The following is a 25,677-nucleotide window of genomic DNA, read 5'->3' as shown; positions in this document are numbered from 1 at the left end:
ACATCATTCACAAGAGAAAAGCTGAACACACCAAAAAATAAGCCACTCTTCTTTTCTGTTTTTTGAAAGATTTTATTTATTTATTTATTTATTTATTTGTCAGAGATAGAGAGAGAGAGAGAGAGAACATAAGCAGGCAGAGGCAGAGAGAGAAGCAGGCTCCCCACTGAGCAAGGAGCCCGATGCGGGGCAGCGGCTTAATCGACTGAGCCACCCCGGTGTCCTACAACCCCTCTTCTTAAATCCGTAAGAGAACTGAGGTCACAGGGAAAAGTGCCATCCCCCAAAATGGAGAGACAGGCAGGTGTTCCTGAGAATCACAACCTACCTGAGCAGCCAGGGGAACTAGTGTTGGCAAGGAAAAGGTAAAATGTAATTGGAAGCTCAGAGTTGACAAGTTTGAGGGTTAAATACTCCAGAAGGACCATCTTAAGGGGATTCCTACACTTCTGTGAGTTTTATCTCTAGGGATACTACCAGGTTCATACAACAAAGGCTAGAGAAAAATCCCTTCATGCTTCCTCTTGGGCATTTCCTCTTTGGGCATTTAAAAATGCCCAAAGCATTTCTGTTCTTAAAAAGGCCTGCATCAAGAGAAAGTATTTTAACAGAGCCTAAATAGCTGGGGTTTTTCACACGTAGCTGCTGTGCCTTCAGGAAGGGAACGGAAGGGAAACCCCCAACTCCAGCTCCCTGTAGCCTTCCCACCTTTCTGTGCCAGGATGACTGAGAAGCAATTGTGAAGGTCAAAGTTAACTGTCACAGGCTCCCTAAAAGACAGAGACCTAGTCATAGGACTATAAAATGCTTCCCCTACTCCCACACCCACCACTGGGGAGACATAAAGCAGGACACTAGAGGAAATTTTAGCCTCTGACAATTGCAGTAACACCAAACAGTAAACACAGCCTAAGACCTACCACAATAAACATAGTATCGCACACTAAACAGTTTCTTTTACCCACCACCTCGTGGCCAGCATTCAGCAAAAAATTAGAAAGCACACTAAAAGACTTAAAGCACAGTTTAAAGAGATAAAGCAAGCACAGAACCAGACCTGAATATGGCAGCAGTGCTAGAATTACCAGATTGGGAGTTTAAAATAATTATGATTAATAAGTTAAAACATCTAATGGAAAAAAGTGGACCACATGAAAGGACCGATAGGAAATATAAGCAGTAATGGAAACTTCAAGAAAGATTCAAAGTGCTGGAAATGAAAACCACCATAATAAAAATGATGAATGCCTTTCATGGGCTCATGAATAGACTGACACAACCAAGAAAAGAACTGGGGAACTTAAAGAACTGCTAATAGAAATTTCCCAAACTAAAATGCAAGGAGAAGAAAGAATGAAAAAGAACAGAATATCCAAGAAACGTGGGACGATTATAAAAGGTGACAAAGAGAGAAAGAACAAGAAGAAATATTTGAAGCAATAATGACAGAATTTTACAAAATCATAACCACCAAACCACAGACCCAGGAAGCCCAGAGAACACCAAGCACTATAAAATAAACCAAAAAATCTATACCTAGACATATCAGAGTCAAACTGCATAAAATCAAAGACAAATAGAAAATCTTTAAGGAAATCAGAAATCAGGGTTTTCTTCAGAAACCCTGCATAAAACAAGACAATGGAATGAAATATTTAAAGTATGGAGAGGAAAAAACTCACCAACCTAGAATTCTGTATTAAGACATATTAACCTTCAAAGGTAAGGGGAAAATAAAGACTTTCTTAGATAAACAAAAATTGAGGAAATCAGTGAGGTCTGCCTTGCAAGAAATGTTACATGCTCTTCAGAAAGGAGGAAAATGATACAGGTTATAAATAAGCTTAGACATACACAAAATAGAAAGAGCATTAGTAAAGGAATATATGGGGATAAAACAAAATACTTTGCTTCTTTAAATCTTAACTGATCTAACATATAACAGTATGTTCAGCATCACAGTAGCACTATACACAGTGAGCACAGCTTATGAATGATTGAGATGAATGGCAGAAACATTATAGAGAACAGAAGGGAGGGACTGAAGCTCTATTACAAGGAACTCTCCCTTCCCATGTGGTGGTACAGAGCTATTTGAAAGCAGACTTAGATTATTGATCAAGGTAATTGCAAACTCAAGGACAATCACTTACAAAAGTAAAAAAAATAAATAAAAAGCCCCCTGCTATGCTCAGACAGGAGAAAACTTCCAATCACATAACAGGATCGCTTAGAGCCAGGGATGGCAGAAAAAGAGTAGAAGACTGAGGAAAGAGACAGAAAGAAAGAAAGAAAGAAAGAAAGAAAGAAAGAAAGAAAGAAAATAAATTAGGAAATTAAGAAAGAATTAAGAAAGAAAGAACGAATGAACAAGGGCGGTAAGTAGAAAACAGTAGCAAATATGGTAGATATTATTCCACTGTATCAATATCTAAGTGTATCAATAATAACTTTTTTAAGTGTCCATAGTCTGAATACACCAATAAAAAGACAGAGGTGGCTCAGTGGGTTAAGCCGCTGCCTTCGGCTCAGGTCATGATCTCAGGGTCCTGGGATCAAGGCCCGCATCGGGCTCTCTGCTCAGCAGGGAGCCTGCTTCCCTCTCTCTCTCTCTGCCTGCCTCTCCATCTACTTGTGATTTCTCTCTGTCAAATAAATAAATAAAATCTTTAAAAAAAAAAAAAAAGACAGAGGCAGTAAGAGTGAATGACAAACATGACACAAGTATATGCCATCTATAAGAAGCCCACTTTAAATATAAAGACACAGATCAATGAAAGGTAAATGGATAGAGGCGTACCATGCTAACATAAACCAAAAGCTGGTATAGCTATATTAATTTCAGACAAAGCAGACTTCATACCAAAGGAAAATATAAGGGGTAAAAAGAAGCAAGACATAATGATAAAGGGGTCAATTCTCCTGGCACACAATGATCCTTAATGTGTAAGAACATCAAAATACATAATACAAAAACTGATAGAGCTGTACAAAGAAATAAATGAATCCACTATTTCAGTTGGAGATTTCAAAACCCCTCTGTCAGTAGACAGAGCCAACAGATCTGTTGACAGAACCAACAGATCTTACGGATTGGCAAAACATTGGTAGGTACACAGTTGAACTGAACAGCACCAGCCATCAACTGGCATTTATAGAGTATTTTATCCAACAAGAGAATACACATTCTTCTTAAGCTAAAACACGACATTCGCCAAGACATACCACCACATCCTGGGTCTAAAAACACATCTTAACAAACAAAAAGAATAGAAATCATAAAAAAGTATGTTCTCAGACCACAGTAGAATTAAACCAGAGATCAGTAACAGAAGGATGGCTGGGACATTCCCAATATACTTGGTGATTAAACAATATTTCTAAATACATACAGATCAAGGACAAAGTCTCGAAAAAATTAAAAATACTTTGAACTAAATAAAAATGAAAATACAACTTATCAAGATTTGTGAGATACAACAAAATCAGTGAAAAACATTAGAAAAGAAGATTCCAAATCAACGATCCAAGCTTTTGTTGGAGGAAACTTTAAAAAAAGGGGGGGGAGAGGAGTAAATTAAATTCAAAGTAATCAGAAGACACAAGAAAAATTAGAGATCAAAGAAATTTAAAATAGAAAATCAATACAGGGGCGCCTGGGTGGCTCAGTGGATTAAAGCCTCTGCCTTTGGCTCAGGTCATGATCCCAGGGTCCTGGGATCAAACACAGCATTGGCTCTCTGCTCAGCAGGGAGCCTGCTTCCCCCCACCCTGCCCCCCTCACTCTCTGCCTGCCTCTCTGCCTACTTGTGATCTCTGTCAAATAAATAAATAAAATGTTTTAAAAAAGAAAAAGAAAATCAATAGAGAAAAGCACCAGAACCAAAAGCTGGGTCTTTGAAATGATCGATAAAACTGGGAAGACTCTAGACTCTAGCCTGGCTAACTGAGAAAAAAAGGGAGTAAACACAAATTATTAACATCAGAAATGAAAGCCGGGTCATCCTGACAGATCCCAAGGACATTAAAAGGATAACAAAGGAATACCATGAGTAACTCTATGCCCATAAATTTTATAATTTAGATAAAACAGACCAATTCCTTGAAAGACACGATCTTTAAAAACTCACAGAAGGAGAAATAGTCTGAACAAGGCTTACATCTATAAAAGCAATTGAATCAATTATTAATAACATTTAAAACAGAAAGCACCTTGTCTGCCATTAGTTCACATTTAAATTATACCAAAAATTTAAGTAATAGATTATACCGGTTTTTTTACATCTTCCATAAAATATCTGAGGGAATACTTCCTAATTCATTTTTGGGTACCCTAATATCCAAACCAGTTGAAGACACTACAGGAATGGAAAACTAGAGACCAATAATATATCTCATGAAGATAAATACAAAAATCCTCATCGAAATATCAGCAATTCAAAAGCAATGATGTATAAAATTATTATACAATAGGACAAAATGGAATTTATTCTAGGTATACAGGTTGGTCCAATATTTGAAAAGGAATTAATGTGATCCATCATTTCAACAAGCTAGAAAAATCATTTATGATCATACCAGTAGACAGAAGAAGCAAGTGACAAATTTCAGTAGCCATTCAAGATAAAAATTCTCAGTAGGAAATAGAAGAAAACATCCTCAAATTTATAAACAGCATCTATAAATAACAAACAGTTAATGTCATACTCAATGGTGAGACTATAGATAGTTTCCCATTAAGAACAAGAACAAGGAGGGGCACCAGGGTGGCTCAGTGGCCTAAGTGTCTGCCTTTGGCTCAGGTGATGATCTCAGGGTCCTGGGATCGAGCCCCACATTGGGCTCAATGCTCAGCAGGGAGCCTGCTTCCCCCTCTCTCTCTGCCTCTCTGCCTATTTGTGATCTCTCTCTCTCTGTCAAATAAATAAAATCTTTATTAAAAAAAAAAAAGAACAAGAACAAGGCAAGCATGTCCCTTCTCATCACTCCTATTCATCATACTAAAAATCCTAGCTAATGCAACAAGATATGAAAAAGAAATAAAAACCATATATACTGGAAAGGAAGAAATAATCTTTTAAAAAGACATCTGGTTTTGTTAAAGTTGACATGACTCTCTACAAAGAAGATCTCAAAGAATCAAAAACCAGCTAGAATAAGCGATTCTGGTCGAGGTTGCAGATTACAAGATCAATATACAGAAGTTGATTATTTTCTTAAATATTAGCAATAAATAATTGGAATTTGAACTAAGAACACATTACCAGTTACATTAACACTAAAAAAATGAAATACTGAGGCATAAATCTCACAAAATGTGTACTAGATCTATATGAGAAAAGCTGCAAAACTCTGAAAAATAAAGGAATGCCTAAAAAAATGGATAGACAGTCCATGTACATGCATAGGAAGACTCAGTTTTGTCGACATGCCAATTTCCAACCCGCTCTATAGATTCAATAAAATCCCAATCAAAATCCCAGTATGTTATTTAGTGGAAATTTACCAATTTTAATTCATATAAAGGAGCAAAAGACCCAAATAGCTAATACCATAGTGAGGAGAACAGTATCAGAAGATTGACCCTACCCAACTTCAAGACCCTACCCAACTTCAAGACTTACTATAAATCAAGACAGTATGTTACGCAAAAGAACAGACCAACAGATCAGAGGCACAGAAAAGTGAGCCCCGAAGTAGATTCAAACAAATACAGCCAACTGATCTTTATAAAGAAGCAAAGGCAATCCAATGGAAACAATCTTTTCAACAAATGGTGCTGCAACAACTGAATATCCACATGCAGGAAAAAAAAAAAAAGAAGAAGAAGAGAAAGGAAAAAAATAATCTAAACAATGACCTTACATGTTACACAAAAATTAACTCATAATGGACCACAGATCTAAGTGTAAAACATAAAGTTATGGAAGAATGGGGAAAATACTCATCACCCTGGATTCAACAATGATTTTTACATAGAACCAAAAGCAAAATTTATGAAAGAAAAAATTGGTAAGTTGGATATTACTGAAATCAAAACCTTCTGCTCTATAAAAGGCACTGTTAAGAAAATCAAAGGCTAGCCATGCACTAGGAGGAAAAAATTGCAAAAGACGTAGTTGATAAATGACTGGTATCCAAAAAAAAAAAAATATATATATACACACACACACACACATATATATAAATGTATAAATATATATATATATATATATATATATATATAATATATATAAGGAACTCTAAGAACTCAGTAATAAGAAATAAACAACTCAATTTAAAAAAAGAAAGTATATAAATGGAAAATAATGCCCAATATTATATGTCATCAGGGAATTTACATTAAAACACACCTTTAGTACATTACTAATGACACCAAATGCTGGCAAGGATGTGGAGCACCAAGAACTCTCATTCACCACTGGTGAAAAAGCAAAATGGTACTTTGGAAGACACAGTCTGACAGCTTCTTACAAAACTAAAAATACTGTTATCATGTGACCCAGCAACTGAGCTTCTTGGTATTTACTCAAATGAGTTAAAAGTTTATATCCACAAAAACCTGCACATGTATATTTATAGCAGTGTTGCTCCTAGTTGCCAAAACTTGGAAGCAAGCAAGATGTCCTTCAAAGAATGAATGGATAAACAACCTATGTTATATCCATACAATAGAATTTTATCCAGTGATTAAAAAAAGGCTATTGAGCCATAAAAAGAAATGAAGGAAACTTCAATGCCTACTACGAAGTCAGCGAAGCCAGTTTGAAAAGGCTACACATTATGTGATTCCAGCTACATGACAATCTGAAAAAGCAAAACTGTGGAGACAATCAAGAGATCAGTGGTTGCCGGGATTTGAAGGGCCAGGAAGGGAGATGAGGAAATGGAGCACAGACTGATCTCTATGGCAGTGGAACTAATCTCTTTGCCACTGTAATGATGGATACACATCACACATTTTTCAAAAGCTACAGAATTTACAAAGAGTAAGCACTAATGTAAATGTAGAATTTAGCAAATAATAATGTAATAATATTGGTCATCAACTGAAATGAACATGCCACATTGATACACGCTGTTAATAACAGCAAGAACTGCTGAGGAGGTATGAAGGGGAAGTGCATGGGAACTCAAGGTGCTTTCCACTCAATGTTTCTGTAAACCTAAAACTAATCTAAAAAATAAAGTCTATTAATTTTAAAAAACTAATAAGATATCGCCACCAAACATTTAAAGAAGAGTTAATACCTATGAACTATTCTCAAAAAATAGAAAAGGAAGGAAAACTTCCAAATTCACCCTATAAGGCCAGCATTACCTTGATGCCAAAACCAGATAAAGGCACCAGCAGAAAAGAGAACTATAGGCCAATATCCCTGATAAACACAGATGCAAAAATTCTCAATAATATACTTCCAAACTGAATCCAACAATACATTTAAAAAAATCATTCACCACAAGAAAGTGGGATTTATTCCAGGTTTTCAAGGGTGGTTCAAATTTGCAAATCAGTCGACATGATACACCACATTAATACAAGAAAGGATAAGAACCATATGATCATTTCAATAGATGCAGAAAAAGCATTTGATAAAGTACAACATCCATTCATGACAAAAACACTCAACAAAGTAGGTTATGACTCAACATAATAAAGTCCGTATATCAAAAACCCACAGCTAATATCATCAATGGGGAAAGACTGAGACCTTTTCCTCTATGGTCCAGAACAAGACAGGAATGTCCAATTTTGCCACTTCTGCAACACACTACTAGAAGTCCTAGCCACAGCAATCAGACAATAAAAAGAAATAAAGAACATCCCAACAGGCAAGGAAGAAGCAAAATTTTCACTATTTGCAGATGACACGATTCTCCATATGGAAAATCTGACCAAAAAACTGCTAGAGCTCATACACGAATTCATTAAGGTCACAGGATACAAAGAACATACAGAAATCTGTTACATTTCTATACACCAATAATGAAGCAGCAGAAAGAGAAATTAATGAATCTATCCCATTTACAATTGCACCCAGAACAGTAAGATTCCAGGACTAAACCTAATGAAAGAGGTGAAAAACCAGTACTCTGAAAACTATAACACTGATGAAAGAAACTGAAGGTGACACAAAGAAATGGAAAGACATTTCATGCCCATGGATTAGAAGAATATTGTCAAAATGTCTACGCTATCTAAAGCAATCAACACATCTAATGCAATTCCTATCAAAATACCAACAGCACTTTTCATAGAGCTAGAACAAATAATCCTATAATTTGTATGGAACCATGAAAGACCCCAAATAGCCAAAACATCCTTGAAAAAGAAAAGCAAGCCAGAGGCATTAAAATTCCAGACTTTAAGTTATATTACAAAGCCATAGTGCTCAAAATGGTATGATACTAGACACAGAACAGAAAACCCAGAAATGAATCCACAAGTATATGGTCAATTAATTTTAAAGCAGGAAAGAAGATACAGTGGGAAAAAGTCTCCTCAGCAAATGGTGTTGGGAAAACTGGAGAGCGACATGCAAAAGAATGGAACTGGACCACTTTCTTATACCAAACACAAAAATAAATTCAAAAGGATTAACTAAATGTCAGGCCTGAAACCATAAAATTCCTAGAGGAGTACACAGGCAGTAACCTCTTTCACATCAGCTGTAGCAAGTTCTATCTAATATGTTTTTTGAGGCAAGAGAAACAAAAGCAAAAATAAACTACTGGGATGACATCAAAATAAAAAGCTTCTGCACAGTAAGAGAAACAATCAATAGAACTAATATGGAATGGGAGAAGATATTTGCAAATGGCATATCTGATAAAGCATTAGTATAAGCATTAGTATCCAAAATATATAAAGAACTTTAAAAAGTCCTATACTCAAAAAAAACAAATAATTCAGGGACACCTGGGTGGCTCAGTCGGTTGAGCATCTGCCTTTGGCTCAGGTCATGATCCCAGGGCTCTGGGATCGAGCCCTGGATTGCGCCCCTGGCTCAGCTCTCCTCTTCACCGCCCTCTCCCCTGAATTCATGCTCTTTCTCTCTCAAATAAATAAAATCTTTAAGAAAACAACAACAAATAATCCAATTAAAAATAGGCAGAACACACAAATAGGCATTTTTCTAAAGAACACATACAGATGGCCAACAGACATATGAAAAGATGCTCAACATCACTGATCATCAGGGAAATACACATCAAATCTACAATGCAAAACTATAATGAGCTATCGCTTCATAACTGCCAGAATGGCTAAAATCAGTAACCCAAAATACAACAGGTTTTGACAAGGATGTGGAGAAAAGGGAACCCTCTTGCACTGTTGGTGGGAATGCTGACAGGTGCAGCCACTCTAGAAAACAGAATCGAGCTTCCTCAAAAAGTTAAAAATAGAACTACCCTACCATCCAGCAACTGTACTAGTAAGTATTTGCCCAAAGAATATAAAAATACTTAATTCAAAGGGATAGGGATATATGTACTCCAATGCTTATACCAACATTATCTACAATAGCCAAATTATGGAAAAGAGCCCAGATGTCCATCAACTGATGAATGGGTAAAGAAGTGGTACTGGGGCACCTGGGTGGCTCAGTGGGTTAAAGTCTCTGCCTTCAGCTCAGGTCATGATCTCAGGGTCCTGGGATCGAGCCCCGAATTGGGCTCTTTGCTCAGCGGAGAGCCTACTTCCCCCTCTGCCTCTGCCTACCTCTCTGCCTCCTTGTGATCTCTCTCTCTCTGTCAAATAAATAAAAATAAAAATCTTTAAAAAAAAAAAAAAAGAAGTGGTGTGTATATATATACAATGGAATATTACTCAGCCAGAGTAATTTGTCATTTGCAAAGACAGACAGATGGCACTACATAGTAGTGCGTTAAGGGAAATAAGCGCGGCAGAGAAAGACAAGTACCGTATGAGCTCATGCATACGTATAATTTAAGAAACAAAACAAATGAGCAAAGGGAAAAAAAGAGAGAGGGAGGCAAACCAAGACACGACTCAACTCTAGAGAACAAACTGATGGTCACCAGAAGGGAAGTGGGTGAGCGGACGGGTGAAAAAGGTGATGGGGATTGCAGAGGGCACCTGTTCTGATGAGCACTAGATGTTGTATGGAAGTGTTGAGTCAATATATTGTACACCTGAAACTAACACACAGTATTTTAACGAACTGGAATAAAAATAAAAACTTAGGGGTGCCTGGCTGGGTCAGTTGGTACAACATGTGACTCTTGATCTCCAGGTTGTGAGTTTAAATCCCACATGTGGCATGGAGTTTACATAAAATTAAATTAAATTAAATTAAATGAGGGATGCCTCAGTGGCTCTGGAGGTTAAATGTCTGCCTTCAGCTCAGGTCATGATGTCAGGGTCCTGGGATCGAGCCCTGCATCAGGCTCTCTGCTCAGCAGGGAGCCTTGCTTCCTCCCCTCTCTCTCTCTGCCTGCCTCTCTGCCTACTTGTGATCTGTCAAACAAATAAATAAAATCTTTAAAAAAAAATAGCTATTTCTAAGCTCTTAAATGTTATTTTTATTCCATTATTCCCTTGTTAAAATGTATCAAATATATACTCTACCTTTCAAGGTTCTTATAATCTTCCATTTTCCTAGTTCATCATCATTTTAATAATTTATCTTTTTTTAAAGATTTTATTTATTTGACAGAGGAGAGAGAGAGAGAGAATAAGCAGGGGGAGCAGCAGAAAGAGAGGGAGAACCAGGCTCCCTACTGAGCAAGGAGCTTGATACAGAACTTAATCCCAGGACCCTGGGATCATGAGCTGAGCAGAAGGCAGATGCTTAACCACTGAGCCACCCAGGAGCCCTTAATAATTTCTAACAGACATCCTCTCCTGCAGGATTTAGAATAGATGCCTTGTGGCTCCCATAGAGAAAATGTATTCATCCTGAATATGTCCTTTCAGTGTGGCTGTTTTCTTTTTTCTTTTTTTTTTTTTTAAAGATTTTATTTATATATTTAACAGACAGAGATCAGAAGTAGGCAGAGAGGCAGGCAGAGAGGAGGAAGCAGGCTCCCCACAGAGCAGAGAGCACGATTCGGGGCTTGATCCCAGGACCCTGAGATCATGACCCAGCTGAAGGCAGCGACTTAACCCACTGAGCCACCCAGGCGCCCCAGTGTGGCTGTTTTCTGTATGAACTCCTTCATCCTCCTCCTGCTGATCTAAACAACCCAACTCCTTTAAGATTTTCCTCTCCCAGAAAAACATCCCCCAGAACTCCAACTTTTAGTACCTTTCTATTCTTACTACAATTTTGGTTAATACTACAGAGGGAAAATGACCTTCTACTCCACGGTGTCGCTATGGTGCTCATAGGTATTAGTACTCTCTTCCCAACTTGATGGTAAGTTTATTTTTTAAGAAGATTTTACTTATTTATTTGTCAGAGAGAGAGAGCACATGCAGAGGGAGTGGCAAGCAGAGGGAGAAGCAGGGTCCCTGCTGAGTGAGGAGCCCGATGTGGGACTCAATCCTAGCACCCCGGGATTATCACCTAAGCTGAAGGCAGTCACTCAACCAACCAGCCACCCAGGCGTCCCAAGACTAGATGGTAAGTTTATTACAATCTATATTGTGGTAGAATCTGCTACCCCAAAACATGCCACTTAGGAATAAGAATTATTTTGAGCTAAAAGCACTTAAAAAACAGCAGATACAAAGAGTGACCTTCCGTTTCTTCCTGGAAGCAGGAGATAAAACTCCCATGTGAAAGCTGTCCTCTGCATAGAAGGAAGAAAGAAAACATTCTTATCACCAGAGATAGGGAGTGGAGGCTGAGAGGAATCTGTACCAACAGACCTCACTAAAATAACTCATCCCCTCTTTAGCCTCCCATATATCTCTGCCTCTCCATCTACTTGTGATGTCTCTCAAATAAATTAAAAAAAAAAAGAAAAAAAAGAATGACATCTTGCATTTGTGACAACATGGGTGGACCTAGAGCGTGTCATGCTAACTGAAATAAATCACACAGAGGAAGACAAATACCATATGATTTCACTTATATGTGGAATCTAAAAAACAAAATAAAGGAACAAACAGACTCTTAAATACAGAGAACTGGTGGTTGCTGAGATGCGTGAAATAGATAAAGGGAATTAAGAGTACAAACTTTCAGTTACAAAACAAATCACAGAGATGAAAAGTACAGCACAGGGAATGTAGTCAATAATATTGTAATAACATCGTTTTCTGATAGGTAGTAACTACACTTATTGTGATGAGCACTGAGTAATATATCAAATTGCTCAATCAGCATATTGTACACCTAAAAGTAATATATTATCAATTATATTTCAGTAATAAAATAACCAAATAAATGCATCTATTTTTATCCTATTAATCTGTTTTATGTTAATTTAATTATAAGTCATAGCCAAAAACTCTAAGAGAGTAGAGATAAGACTCCCCCCAAGGTCTTCTAAGTTTTACCCATAGCATCTTTTTTTTTTAAGATTTTATTTATTTATTTGACAGACAGGGATCACAAGTAGGCAGAGAGTCAGGCAGAGAGAGAGAGAGAGACGGGAGGAAGCAGGTCACTGCCGAGCAGAGAGCCGGACGTGGGACTCGATCCCAGGACCCTGAGATCATGACCTGAGCTGAAGGCAGAGGCTTTAACCCACTGAGCCCCCTAGGGACCCCTACCCATAGCATCTTAAGGATTTATAAGAGCTTGTTAAGGGAATCAATCCGAGGATATTATTTCAGCCATTTCAGTAATCCAAGAATCCTTGGCAATAACGATTGTATCCTCCAAGAACTAAGACAAAGCCACATGCTAAGATGGAGAACTTCCTGGAAACGTCAAAACCATGAAATGTCTAAAGGTTTCCAAGTCTTGCACCTTAGAAGAGAAACCAAAATGTAAAAAATATGATATATTGATACTGAATTTAAAAAGGAGGGAAAGGCATAAAGTTTGGAAAGGCATAAAGGCTCCAATGGCATTAATGACAATAAAGGCATTAACGACATTACTGGACTGCGTACAGTTGTAGGTTATAAGCATCTGGTGTTACAAGTCACAGCAGACACCACTAGTTTCTTCAACATAGTTATTAGCACCCCCGGGGCCATTCTCATTCCAGGCTAAGGTAAGAACCTTCATGCAGACAATGGAGTAGATTTAGTCAGCAGTTTAGAATCCCTGAGTGCAAGTGACTGGTATTACCGTTCTAACGCATTTCCCATCAACTAGGCTAAAGAATGTAGGGTGGGGGCGCCTGGGTGGCTCAGTGGGTTAAAGCCTCTGTCTTTGGCTCAGGTCATGATCCCAGGGTTCTGGGATCGAGCCCTGCATCAGACTCTTTGCTCCACAGGGAGCCTGCTTCCTCCCCTCTCTCTCTGCCTGCCTCTCTGCCTACTTGTGATCTCTCTCTCTCTGTCAAAGAAATAAAATCTTTAAAAAAAAACAAAAAAAGAATGTAGGGTGGAAAGCAAAAACTCTAAAACATGAGAGCACATTATCAAAACATGAGACACAGTTATGGGCTACTGGGAAATGAAGCCATCAGAAATGGCAAGGTCAGTAGTACCATTCCCCAGCCTGAGAAGCCCCTGTAACTTATCAGTCTTTTCAAACATGTGAACATGCAACTGTCAATGTATCGCAATACACGTGAAGACTAGTAATAGCACATTTTCATATAAAGTATCATTAATAGAAACTTTAACTTAGTTACAGTTAAATTTTTAATGAGAAACTTACCTTGCAGAACTTGACTTCTGCCTCTAAATGATGAATGTATTGAGACTGGTCATTGACAATAGGAACGAGATTGTATACAGTAGGCATATTGGCTTCCTCGGACTCTGATGACCTCTAAGGCAAAAATTAAAAAAAACCCCAAAACAAAAACACCCCCCCAAAATTAAGCGTGTTTGGATTTAGCCAAGAATAATGTAATACCACCATACCATGTCTATACTCAATTTAGTATTGATGTCACAAAAACATAGGGTAGATCACATTGTGGCCAGTAGTATTTATGTCTCTAGCCTATAAATTCCACAGATAGATAAAATAGATGAGATTCAGGTGTGAATATCTTTTTTTTTTAAAGATGGAAAGTGAGAGTGGTCATAAAAACTTTGTGGCAAATGGAAAAATGCTGGTTGTAGTAGTCTCATTGGCTTGGAGGGAACTGCCTATCGGAGCCATCTGGAAATGGGACACCCCATTCAGCAATGGGGGGATAAATGGACAACTCTCTTCAAGAAACTGCCATGCCAGAGCACTACAAGCCAAAATGGCAGACCAGCGGCCTGCTGAAGGGTTTCTTTAGACAAGGGTTCACTGCCAGGTGTGTCCACCAGGTAAAATTCAGTCTACAGAGGAGGGCATTAGCAAAGCATGGTTTTTTATTTTTTGATCCTAATACTCAAGGCAATTTAAGACTATGCTGGTCTGGAACACGGAGCTCCAGACAGGGTGCACAGGCAAGAGCCTCAAGAAATTGATGGGGCGCCTGGGTGGCTCAGTGGGTTATGCCGCTGCCTTCGGCTCAGGTCATGATCTCAGGGTCCTGGGATCGAGTCCCGCATCGGGCTCTCTGCTCGGCAGGGAGCCTGCTTCCTTCTCTCTCCCTCTGCCTGCCTCTCAGTGTACTTGTGATTTCTCTCTGTCAAATAAATAAAATCTTAAAAAAAAAAAAAAAAAAGAAATTGACAGCTACCCTGGACCAGGGGTCCAGCAAACAGACCCCAGAAAAAGTGTTAATTCTCTGTACCTCTGTAGTACTCCTGCATTGACTTTAATGTATGTTCTACTTTTGCCTCAAACGATAACGGGGTTTCTAGAATCATTTATCATTCCATGATATTTTTTAAGGAAAAGAGGAAACCAGGAAGGGAGAGTGAGTGTCAACAAGTGAAACGAACCCAGAGAAGCCTCGAGATGAGATACCTGATCCTTATTTCTCAGGCTGTTAGAAATTCCTAACAACAAAGGACCAGTTCTTGTGGCAGAATAATTAAGTAGAGTTTTGCTTTTTGGCATATTTAAGAAGTTTAAAAACCAAAGTAACTTTAATTAAATGGATTTTATCTGGTGAATAGAAAGCAATTAATGGTAATAATTTAATGTTAATAGAAATGAGCCCAGAACATAGACAAGTAAGAATCAAATATGACTGTGGGTGTAAAAAATAAAAAAGACCCAAGCTAATACTGAATGGAAAATGAAATCGCCTGAATATACTTTGAAGGGTTTATTAGAATCTGGACAGCCACATTTCAAAATCATAAGTAATAATATGTGGTTATATTTTCCATCTCAAAGCGCCTCTGTTGCACTGTCAATAGAGCCACTAGGTCGTGTGGTTATGGAAGTGCACACAAGGCTCAGTCAGCTGGGCATCTGACTCTTGATTTCGGCTCAGGTCATGATATCAGGGTTGTGAGATCGAGCCCCAAGTTGGGTTCTCCGCTGAACACGAGCTTGCTTCAGATTCCTTCCCCTGTGCCTCTCCGTCCCCCTCAGCACCTACCCCAGCTCACATGCTAGCACTCTCTCTCTCTCGAATAAATAAAATTTTTTAAAAAAGAAGAAGAAAGTGTCAGACATGCTTATTGTCATTACAGCTTGTAATCATTCCAGGTGGGCTATACACATTCAGAGTCTAACTCGTATCCTTCCACACAGCTCCATATAAACGGATCCGGGGATTTGTAAGGTATTTACGGAACCAGTGATGCTCTTGATAAGCCTCCTCCTCCTACCCAGATTCAACCAGTTCCAGATGACCGCTGCTCGGCTGTAACTTTAAAATGATAATGACTGTGCCTGAGCATTCAGCATCTGAACTTCGTCTACTAGACTTCCAAGTACTCTACCCACTGTATGCTTAAGAGCATTCTAGAAGCCAGGTCTCACCAGGAATGCATTCACTGAATGCATTGTTGCATTAAATTTGCATTAATGTTGCATTAAAATTATAGTTGATAGCCATAAATGTTGAATATGGGTATGTAGTACATGTCTCCAAAGTGGGAATTAAGCACGAACGTATGTGTCAGGCTGGAGTGAAGTGTTAATATGGGGGTACAGTTATGACATTTCAGCTGTGAGGAAAGTGTTATGTCTCCATGGTTTCTACAAAGCAGCCTTGTTTTCCAACTGTCGCACACATTTCAATGCATTACGCTGAAAATGCTTAACACGTTACATTGAAAATGCAAGGTAGTTATTGCTACTTTGACATATTAGATTTGTGTCAGATTGCATAGGTTTCTAAAGAATTTTAAGTATACACTCTTATTATTACAGAAACGCTGTGAGGCATAGTATCTTTCTAGAAAGTAATAGGCCCAGATAGACCTTTATTTCGACCATTTAAACCTGGCCAAATCCTTCCCTCATACCTATCTCTCCCTCACATCTGTATCAGGCGTTAGCATACCACATTGCTACAATCAGGAATAATTAATTCACTCTGTTGAAACAATAGCAATAAAAAACCTCTTCAGAAAAAAATACACTATAGCTTCTCACATTGTGCAATTTTATAACCATGTATTTTAACACGCAGAATAAGATTATATACTTTGGCTTTGACACTCAAAATATATTTTACAAAGGACAGCTAGCAATATAATTAAGTAAATTCTAAAAATGATAGGATATTGCTATGACTCCATAAAAAAGAAACAGCTACTCTTTTCCATAGACCCTTCCTTTTTTTTGTTAACAATTGCAAAGTAAATTGTCAAGACTTTTCCCTCACTTATACTTTTCAAGCGAACAATAAATTTAAAATTCAGGATTCCCTCTGCCATAGAAGTCTCTATTCTTCAGCCAAAATAATCAGAGAGGAGATCATTTCTTTTTTTTTTTTAAAGATTTTATTTATTTATTTGACAGAGATCACAAGAAGGCAGAGAGGCAGGCAGAGAGAGAGGGAAGCAGGCTCCCCACCGATCAGAGAGCCCAATGAGGGGCTCGATCCCAAGACCATGAGATCATGACCTGAGCCGAAGGTAGAGGCTCTAACCCACTGAGCCACCCAGGCGCCCCAAGGAGATCATTTCTTTCAATGCTTTATGCTATCAGAATGTCCTGCCCAGTATTCTACTAAAACAATACTGTAGAGTTAAAACATACTTAGAGGGGCACCTGGGTGGCTCAGTCGGTTAAGCGTCTCTTGATTTTGACTCAGGTCATGATCTCAGGGTTGTGAGATCAGGTCCCCTGTAAGGCTCTGCTGAGTGTGGGGTCTGCTTGAGATTCTCTCTCTTTCTCCCTTTCTCCTTCCCCCCATTCAAGCTTTTTTCCCTCTAAATAAATAAATAAGTAAAATCTTAAAAAACAAAAATAGGAAGACAATGCTCTTGTCAGGTTGCAAATGTGGGTACCCACCAGAGGGGATGCATTTCGCCTTCTCGATAGAGACACCTCACTTTCTTTAGTTGCCTGTTGGCGCAACAGAGCTTTCAGCTGATTGACTGTGGAGAGAACACGATGGGTTTCATTAGCCTTCCCTCGGACCCAGGGCTTATCGCCACCCATCCACACTTCTATCCATCTAACAAACATAGTGTAAACATGTTTTATGCATCAACAACTGTGTAATGGATGGGAGATCCAAAGGCAAACATGAGAAAATCGCTACCACTGAAAAGCTGAGTCCACTGAGCAAGAGCGAGCCACTGACAGATTAAAAAACTGGGTAATAAGTTCCCATGTAGACCTGTAGCTATACGCAGTGCTAGAAGAAGAGGAAGCACCTAATCATGGCTGCTTTTACAGAGGAGTTAACTCTGCAAAGGATGAGCTGAAGATTAAGAAGCAGGAAGGCTGAGAAAAATCCCATTACGAAGGGATGGCGGAAGCAGGGCCAGTGGGCTGCTGTGGCTAGAACGTGGCTTGCAACATGGATTGTGGGGAGCAGGGCAGAAATATGAACATGCAGAGGTAGCTTGGAGCCACCTTAAGAAAACACTGCTATGACATTTGAAGGATTGTGGACTGCAGCCTACAGGCACCATGAAGTCAAAGGGAAAATATTCAGCAAGGGAACTGCACCAGCTAATTAATTTGTGTTTCAGGAAGAAAATCACACCTGCAGAGTGGAAGATGGCCTGGAGTCCTTACTCTATGGAGGAGCTTAAAATAGTCACCCTGCGCCACTGAGACCAAGACTGCCATCCGTTCACACCCACCGGCATGGCTGTACTGCAGCTCCTGCCAGGCTGCCCCAGGGTCCTCACTTTCCACGCCGGTGCCACACGGGGCGTCTGGTGCGCCTTCTCCAACACCACCGTCACCTTCTCTCAGGGCACTCTGCAGCTGGTGAATGCTTCTATTCGCACGCTCTGCAATGACAACATGATGCAAATCAGCGCCGGGGACGTCTGGGCGGCCACATGTACACTTACTCCAAAAGCCAGTTTTGAAAGAAGTCATTGTGTCTCAGACTTTAGGGAAAAAGCAGAGAGGTGTTTCTGGCTTTGCTGAGGACAGTGCTGAGGAAGAGAGAGATGAAGTTCATGGTCAGAGGTGAGGCATGATGACCCCTTAAGGCCCCTGACTCGTCCGTGGTGGACACTCAGCACATACAGCTCTACTTCGGAGGAGGACAGAATGGGTTAGATGCTCCCCACTCCACCCTCCGAACACCGACCCCACCCCAGAAAGGGCTCCTCTTCCCTCCCTGAGAGACCAGGGTGGTGGGCAGAACTAGCCAGACGGACTGCACCACATCAAGGTCACGCCCAGGGAAGCCTACTTGCGCCTGTGAGCCAGAGGTCCCTCCCCAACAGAGAGACAGCCAGACTGTCTGGACTAGTTTTGATAAAGACCAGAAGAGCTCAATGAAATGCTTACAGTGCCCTTCTCTGTAGTGTTAGTCCCTCCAGTGTCCTGCGGGCTGACTACACATCAATAGTGACTCTTGGTCAGTGGACCTCACCACTCCCAGGATCAAAGCTCCAACTCACTAGCACATACTTAACCCCACAGCCTAAAACGAAGTTTCTTAGGGTATATTATACTATAGTAGTTCATCTCTCCAAATAGCAGCACCCCCCCCCAAAACCAGGACTCTACCCTTGTCCCCTCCCAAGTTGAAACTAAGTTGGTAACTTGTACTCACCAACAGAATGCAGAAGTTACACCATGCCAGACCAGGCTTCATTTTTTTTTTTTTTTTAAGATTTATTTGAGAGAGACAGAGAGCAGACATGTGCTAGTAAGCGCCCACTGTGCACATGTTGGGGGGGTACTGCGGGGGAGGGACAGGACAAGCAGACTTCCCAATGAGTGTGGAGCCCACTCGGGGCTCAATCCCATGACCCTGAGATCATGACCTGAGGAACCAAGAATAGAGACCTTAACTGACTGAGCCACCCAGGCGCCCCCAGATTTCATTTTTTAAATGTCTGGTAGCTTCTGCTTCCTCCCTGCTGGAATGCTTGTTTTTATGATTCCTAAGCCACTCCGTGGGAAGCTTGCCTACCCTGCTGGAGAGATTGTGGCCAGGCCATGTGGCAAGGAGAGGCCCTGAGACCACATGGGGAAGGACAGAAGCCCAGCCCCGCTGACAGCCAGGGGAGCCTCCAGATGACTCCAGTGCCCGAGGCCATCTCATTGCAATGGTATGAAAGAGACAGGAAGAACTGTCCAGCTGCGTCCAGTCAACCCAAATGCCTTTAGCTGTTGCTGTCAGATACCAGGCTTTACAGTGGTTTGTTATGCAGCAATACAGACCTGAAGTAATGATCCAGTGAAATACCCAAAAATGTTTTCAGCCAAGGATCCAAGTCTTCTATTAAAAACAGAATTATACTAATGACACCAGTGATGGCATTAGGAGAATCTATGCTACGTTACGGATATTTTCACATGTCTAACAACCAGAGAACCAGGCAATCTACTGGTAATTTCATTAATTAAGGTCCATTTATTTTTTCTATTTAAACTTGTTGCTTCTGCTCATCTCTTAGGATTGAATTCACTGGTTCCAATTTAGAAAACATTAACTACAACAAAAACTGTTCCTTTCACATTAGAGCTGGAACCCAGATTTCGGCCACCCTGTTCAAATTTTGACATCTGTATTTGAAAGTTATTTTTTAATCCACTCATTAATTTACCAAGCATCTACATATATTTAAGATAAAAATGTATGGTCAGAAAATGATGAATTCCCATGCAAATTCACCTACATCTATTATCTTTTTTTTTTTTAATTTTATTTATTTGGCAGAGAGAAATCACAAGTAGGCAGAGAGGCAGGCAGAGAGAGAGGGGGGGGGGAGGAAGCAGGCTCCCCGTGGAGCAGAGAGCCCAACGCAGGGCTCGATCCCAGGACCCCCAGATCATGACCCGAGCTGAAGGCAGAGGCTTTAACCCACTGAGCTACCCAGGCGCCCCTATCTATTTTTTTTAAAGATTTTATATATTTGTGAGAGGGAGAGAGAGACAGACAGGGGCAGAGGGAGAAGCAGACTCCCCGCTTGGCAGGGAGCTCCACACAGGGCTAGATCCAGAACCCTGGGATCACAATCTGAGCTGAAGGCAGACAACCGACTGAGCCACCCAGGTGCCCTTATTTCTTTTCTTTTAAAGGTTTTATTTATATATTGGAGAGAGTGAGAAAGCAGGCGCACATGGCGTGCCACACACACGAATGGGGTGGGGTGGGGAGATCCCCATCCCCATGGGGCTATATCCCAGGACCCTGAGATCATGACCTGAGCTGAAGGCAGATACTTAAGCAACTGAGCCACTCAGGTGCCCTATCACCTATTACAAATGGACTCCATTGAAACAATCCTTAATTAAGATCTTTGAGGGAAGGAGATGGTACTTTCCCTGAGAAGGTCCCTAAGAAGGAACAGCTCTTAACGATGATGGCCAGTAACATTCTTGTTCTTCTTTGACAATTTAGGTCTACTTCTTCTTGTGTCCTCAGGAGAAAAGCTCCTCATCTTTGCTACCTACATGGGAACCTTAAGAGAGCTATAAAACAACTATCTTTTCATTACCAGTCATGGGCGAAAATATATTTACAAACATATAATCTACAGGACCTTGAGAAACAGATTTTACTTTACCCAAGCTCATTAATTTCAAAGTTTAGAACAAAAAAAGTAACTGTAACTCAGTTTAAAAATACACACACACACACACTACTCTGTGTTATAAAATATCTGACATAGGTTCTTCACTTAGAGTAACTCATTTTCTTTCTTAATTAAACTAAAGAAAATGAGCCTTTCAGGTCAGGGGTTCGACAATGAAATTTTATTACTAACTACACAAGAGACTCAGTGAATTTATCACTACATTTCCCTCCACACACCAATCCTATTTTCACACAGACCTTTGCCTGACAGGCCTTTGGTGCTGAATACTAATCAAGCCTGGCCTCCTCTTACTCATCATGAGTTTTGCTTTTTGGGGTGGTTTGGGGTTTTTGTTTTGTTTTTTTTTTACTCATCATGAGTTTAAGAAAAACCCAGTTAAGACACATTTCTGGTTTTAGAAAAATAAGAAGTAGTAGTTTTCCAACAACTTAGTATTTTCTAAAGAGATTTATTAATGGAAAAGGAAAATCAAAGTGTTACATGGTAAGCAATTTAGTTCCCAGAGCTGTAGACTCACATGCGTAAATCTATGAATAAAGCACTTACCTTTATTACATACATTAGAAAGGAAACAGAGGGACTGACTAACATTAAAAGTGTGCCCTGTGGAGCTATGAAATGACTTTTTCTAAGATAAAGGATAATTATTTATTTATACCTAATTTGACTAAAAGCTAAAAAGCTATATTAGGAAAAAGAAAGGAAATCCGGAAAAAATTCACAGTTGAAAAATCTCTATACACAGAGATCTTTTATGAGAGTACAAAGTTGGCGAGTTTTGAGCTCATTTAACCCCTTTTCCAATATCCTTCTTTACTCTTTTAGAATTTATGACAGTCAAAGTCTAGGTGTTAAAATTACACTATGAAAACAGTTATTATATGAAATGGTGAGATACTGAAATCAACAACTATCCCGAGGAAAAGTTATAACCAAGATATGGGGGTTTTTTGCAATCACTGACTTCAGTTACTAGGATCAGAGAGGAAGAGAAGGAATTTGCAGAAACCGTGTCCTAAAACTACAACTAAAAAGGGAAGTGATATTTTTAAGTCATTTCAATCGTTTATTTCAAAATATTCCAAATGCTCTTCATATATACATATACATATACATAGCAACCTAGTTATATGCTGTAACAGACAGAGTTAATCCCGAGGAATAATAATGCTTAGATGGTTCAAAACAGATGAAACCCTATTGCTCTTCAGCTGGAACCACTGCAATTCAAAGTCCTACAGTCCTTACAGAAAACACTAAACCCCACATGCCGATATCTGCTATAAATCAGATTAGACAGGAGGGGTTCTAGTTACCATTTCCTATCCCATTGTGTGTGGGCAAACTTTTTCTGCCCATAACCAAGAGATGAAAAGAATACTCATTCCCCTTCTCTCCAGAGAGGACAGTACAAGTATTTCATAATGCACCCTGATTTCTTCTCCCCAGCACCAACCATAGCCTGAAAATAAACTTAATTATCAATACAAACCCAAATATGACCTCTGAGTCCTAAAGCAACACATGAACATAAAAGTAAGTAAGTAGTGGGGCACCTTGGGTGGCTCAGTGGGTTGAACCTTTGCCTTCAGCTCAGGACACGATCTCAGGGTCCTAGGATCAAGCCCCGCATCAGGCTGTCTACTCAGCAGGGAGCCTGTTTCTCCCTCCCCCTCTGCCAGCCTCTCTACTGGTGATTTCTCTCTCTGTCAAATAAATAAATAAAATATTAAAAAAAAAAAAGTAAGTAAGTAGTATTTCTGGAGGTCCACTATTCGTACATCAACAGTACAATGAGCATCACAAGTGAGCGAGCTGCTGACTGTTGGTCCATTTCAGTCTGTCTTAACCATTCTCATGGTCCAATCCCACCCACCCATTTTCTCCCTCATGTCACCATCAGGCCTCTTTTCACCAAGGTGTTTTTGAACAAAAGGCAAATATCATCCCAGTTTAGTAAGGCTCATCCCTTATATATGGACCGTGAATTATTCATGTCTCCGTTCTCCATCTGCACAGGGAGATGTGAACAGGAATTACCCCGGTGACTGGGTGGGGGGAACCACTCCCCAGGCAGCGTCCAGCTGTCTCGGAGAAACCAAGCAATGAATCAGACCTCCCTAGGCTGAGACTCGAGATGCACCCCAGTTCTTAAAACAAGTTGAGACCAGGGCAAACAAGCAGAAAAATGAAACCACAGTGAGATAAGAGATACATGTGTCTATCCACACTTGACTGGGCTTCAGCTAGTCAGAAGATTGTTGTCGCCCTTTACTAGGGAACTGACAGCTAGCACAACCAAGATAAAAACAGCCTAATCCAAAGTCAGACAAAGCCAGCCTTGGAAATGACAATTACAGCAGTGAAAGGGATTAAAAGTAACACACAGAAAAATGAAACGTCTAAAAGAAAATTCTATAATAAAAGAAAAGACTCTAATAGCCAAACAAAGGCGTTGGCGCCAGGAGTGAAAGGTGATCTGAACAAGAATGTCAGCATCTGAAGAAAGCAGTGGCTGGAAGGCCATTAAGGCTGTGTGGATGTTGGCAAATCAAGATCAGCTCTATACATTATGAAGGATCCACCAGGTATGTTTCCAGCCCCAACTGGGAGGATGTATGCACCTGTCTCTTTCCACTGGTAAGTAATCCTAGCCAGACTGGCAGAACGAAAGTAAAATCACCAGCCAGGACAATCAGTATTCTTAACTGTAATTATTCTCGAGCATGATTCTTGTAGAACAAAGACAACGAGCAAGGCCTTGCTACTTCTAGATCACGGTTTCTCAACCGAGCACTACTGACATTTGTACCTGCTTGTTCTTTATTGTAAGGAGCTGTGTTGTGCATGTTTAATGGCCTCCCTGGCCCCTACCCACTAGATGCCAGTAGAAACCACCGCCCCCAACCAGCGGCAGTCGTGTCGACCCAGTGCTCATCATGACAAGTGCCCTTCCCCCCACCCCACCTCCCACTATCCACCCTCAGTTTGTTCTCTACCTTTAATTATGGCAACTGCACCCAGAGGATACAAAAAAAATGTTTTTTTATTTACCCAGAGGATACAAAAATACAGATTTGAAGGGGTACATGCTCCCTGATGTTCGAGGAGCATTATCAACAATGTTCAGAATTGAGGAGACTTGTTACATTACTACATCGTCACTACAGCCACCTCTTATTGAAAAGCGGGCAGGACAGTGAGCTAGTCAGCCACAGCACACAAGCCACAACCATCACCGCCATGACGGGGCACTTCTGATCCAGGTGTTAGGAGAAAGTGTTACACCTGCTGTAATCAAGAACTTGAAATCCACATTTAGCTTCATATTGTTTCAAGGCCTACCACAGGAAACAACAGTTACACTTCAAAGCCATCTTTCAGAGACACCGTAGGTGACTGCGCCTGTACATATTCTGGTGGGTCTTGATGAAGAACATTCCCCGCCCATCAAGATTGCTTTGGCCTAGTGTACGAGCCCATTTCAAGCTACTCTCTCTACCTTTGGACCGTGTGAGGAGTATTACTAAGTGAAAAGATGGAAAACCTTAGCACACACTGGGGAAGTGATCAGAGTTTATGTCTGTAAACATCTCAGGAGAAAGTATAATTATTCTCAGGATCTCAATAACTTGGAATTAACTTAATCCCCTTTTCTGCCCAAGAACATGTGAAAATGCCCTTACAATTTCTTAACACTGAACCATTGTTTTGGTTCTAAATTATTCCAAGGATGACTATTTATTTATAAAATAAGTTTTTACTGCCTTTTCTTTTCCGGCTGCTAAGTCCAGGCCTTTGCCTATTTTACCTCATCAGTAGTGGAGAGTGAAAAATGGGAATTTACTAACTTTTGTGATTCTCGTTTAAAAAAAATGGTCATAATAGCTAAAACTACTACGAAAAGCCATTAAGCAGACAAAACAAACAAACAAAAAGAATGTGTGTTATCTAAATTTTATCAGCAAAAAGATAAACTCAGGTGTTTACAAATTTCATTTGCATTACTGATCCTTATTTATTAATAGCCAAAACATTCCGTTTCTTTAATTTTGAGAAGAGAGAGCTGTTTCAATTTGCACCGAATTGCCAAAATAATTTTCTCATTTCATAATGAATGCTTCCAGGGGCTTTATTACATTGTTGCCTGTCTTGGTCACAATGAGGCTGATAGCAAAACAAATAAACAAACACACACTAGCTGTGGAGTGTGTGTGTGTGCTTGCGAACGTATGATTATGCATAGGTAGTGCACATGGCAAAGAAGAGAAAAACATTCATGAAATACTCAAGAAAAGCAAAAACAAAAAGAAGAAATACAAGTTTGATGAGTAAAACTGAGAAAAAGGACTTTAGTTAAATTACACACGTTTTCTTAAGTTTATGAAAGGTCCAGATGACATCATTGCTGGCTGACTCAGTGACCAAAGTATTGGCAAGCAACACAGGCCTCCTAGAGATGGGAGCCTTTACCCGCCAGGGGGTAAAAAACAGCACTGGGTAAGATCTGGGGAGATATGTCGATCATATATAAGTAAAATTTATCA

At 39.8% G+C, this 25,677-nt stretch overlaps 1 protein-coding gene across 12 annotated transcripts in view; it reads right to left on the bottom strand.

Moving 5' to 3' along the window:
• Window positions 1-25,677, bottom strand: part of SDCCAG8 (SHH signaling and ciliogenesis regulator SDCCAG8) — a 229,449-nt gene that overhangs the window by 198,069 nt on the left and 5,703 nt on the right. For 11 of the 12 annotated variants that reach the window (XR_009406554.1, XM_059412519.1, XM_059412520.1 and 8 more), the window contains exons 2-4: window positions 18,203-18,355; window positions 17,400-17,485; window positions 13,752-13,865 (exon numbers count right to left, since the gene is read on the bottom strand). Coding sequence is in view for 11 of the 12 variants with exons in the window: in XM_059412519.1 (XP_059268502.1) it covers window positions 13,752-13,865; window positions 17,400-17,485; window positions 18,203-18,355 (353 nt within the window). In the remaining variant the exon portion in view is untranslated. The remainder of the gene's footprint in view (window positions 1-13,751; window positions 13,866-17,399; window positions 17,486-18,202; window positions 18,356-25,677) is intronic. The other variant, XM_059412522.1, reaches the window with a different exon arrangement.

Source organism: Mustela nigripes, chromosome 10 (genome assembly GCF_022355385.1).
Source record: "Mustela nigripes isolate SB6536 chromosome 10, MUSNIG.SB6536, whole genome shotgun sequence".
Taxonomy (NCBI): domain Eukaryota; kingdom Metazoa; phylum Chordata; class Mammalia; order Carnivora; family Mustelidae; genus Mustela; species Mustela nigripes.
The sequence above is the reverse complement of the archived record's forward strand: the minus strand, read 5'-3'. Positions and strand labels throughout refer to the sequence as shown.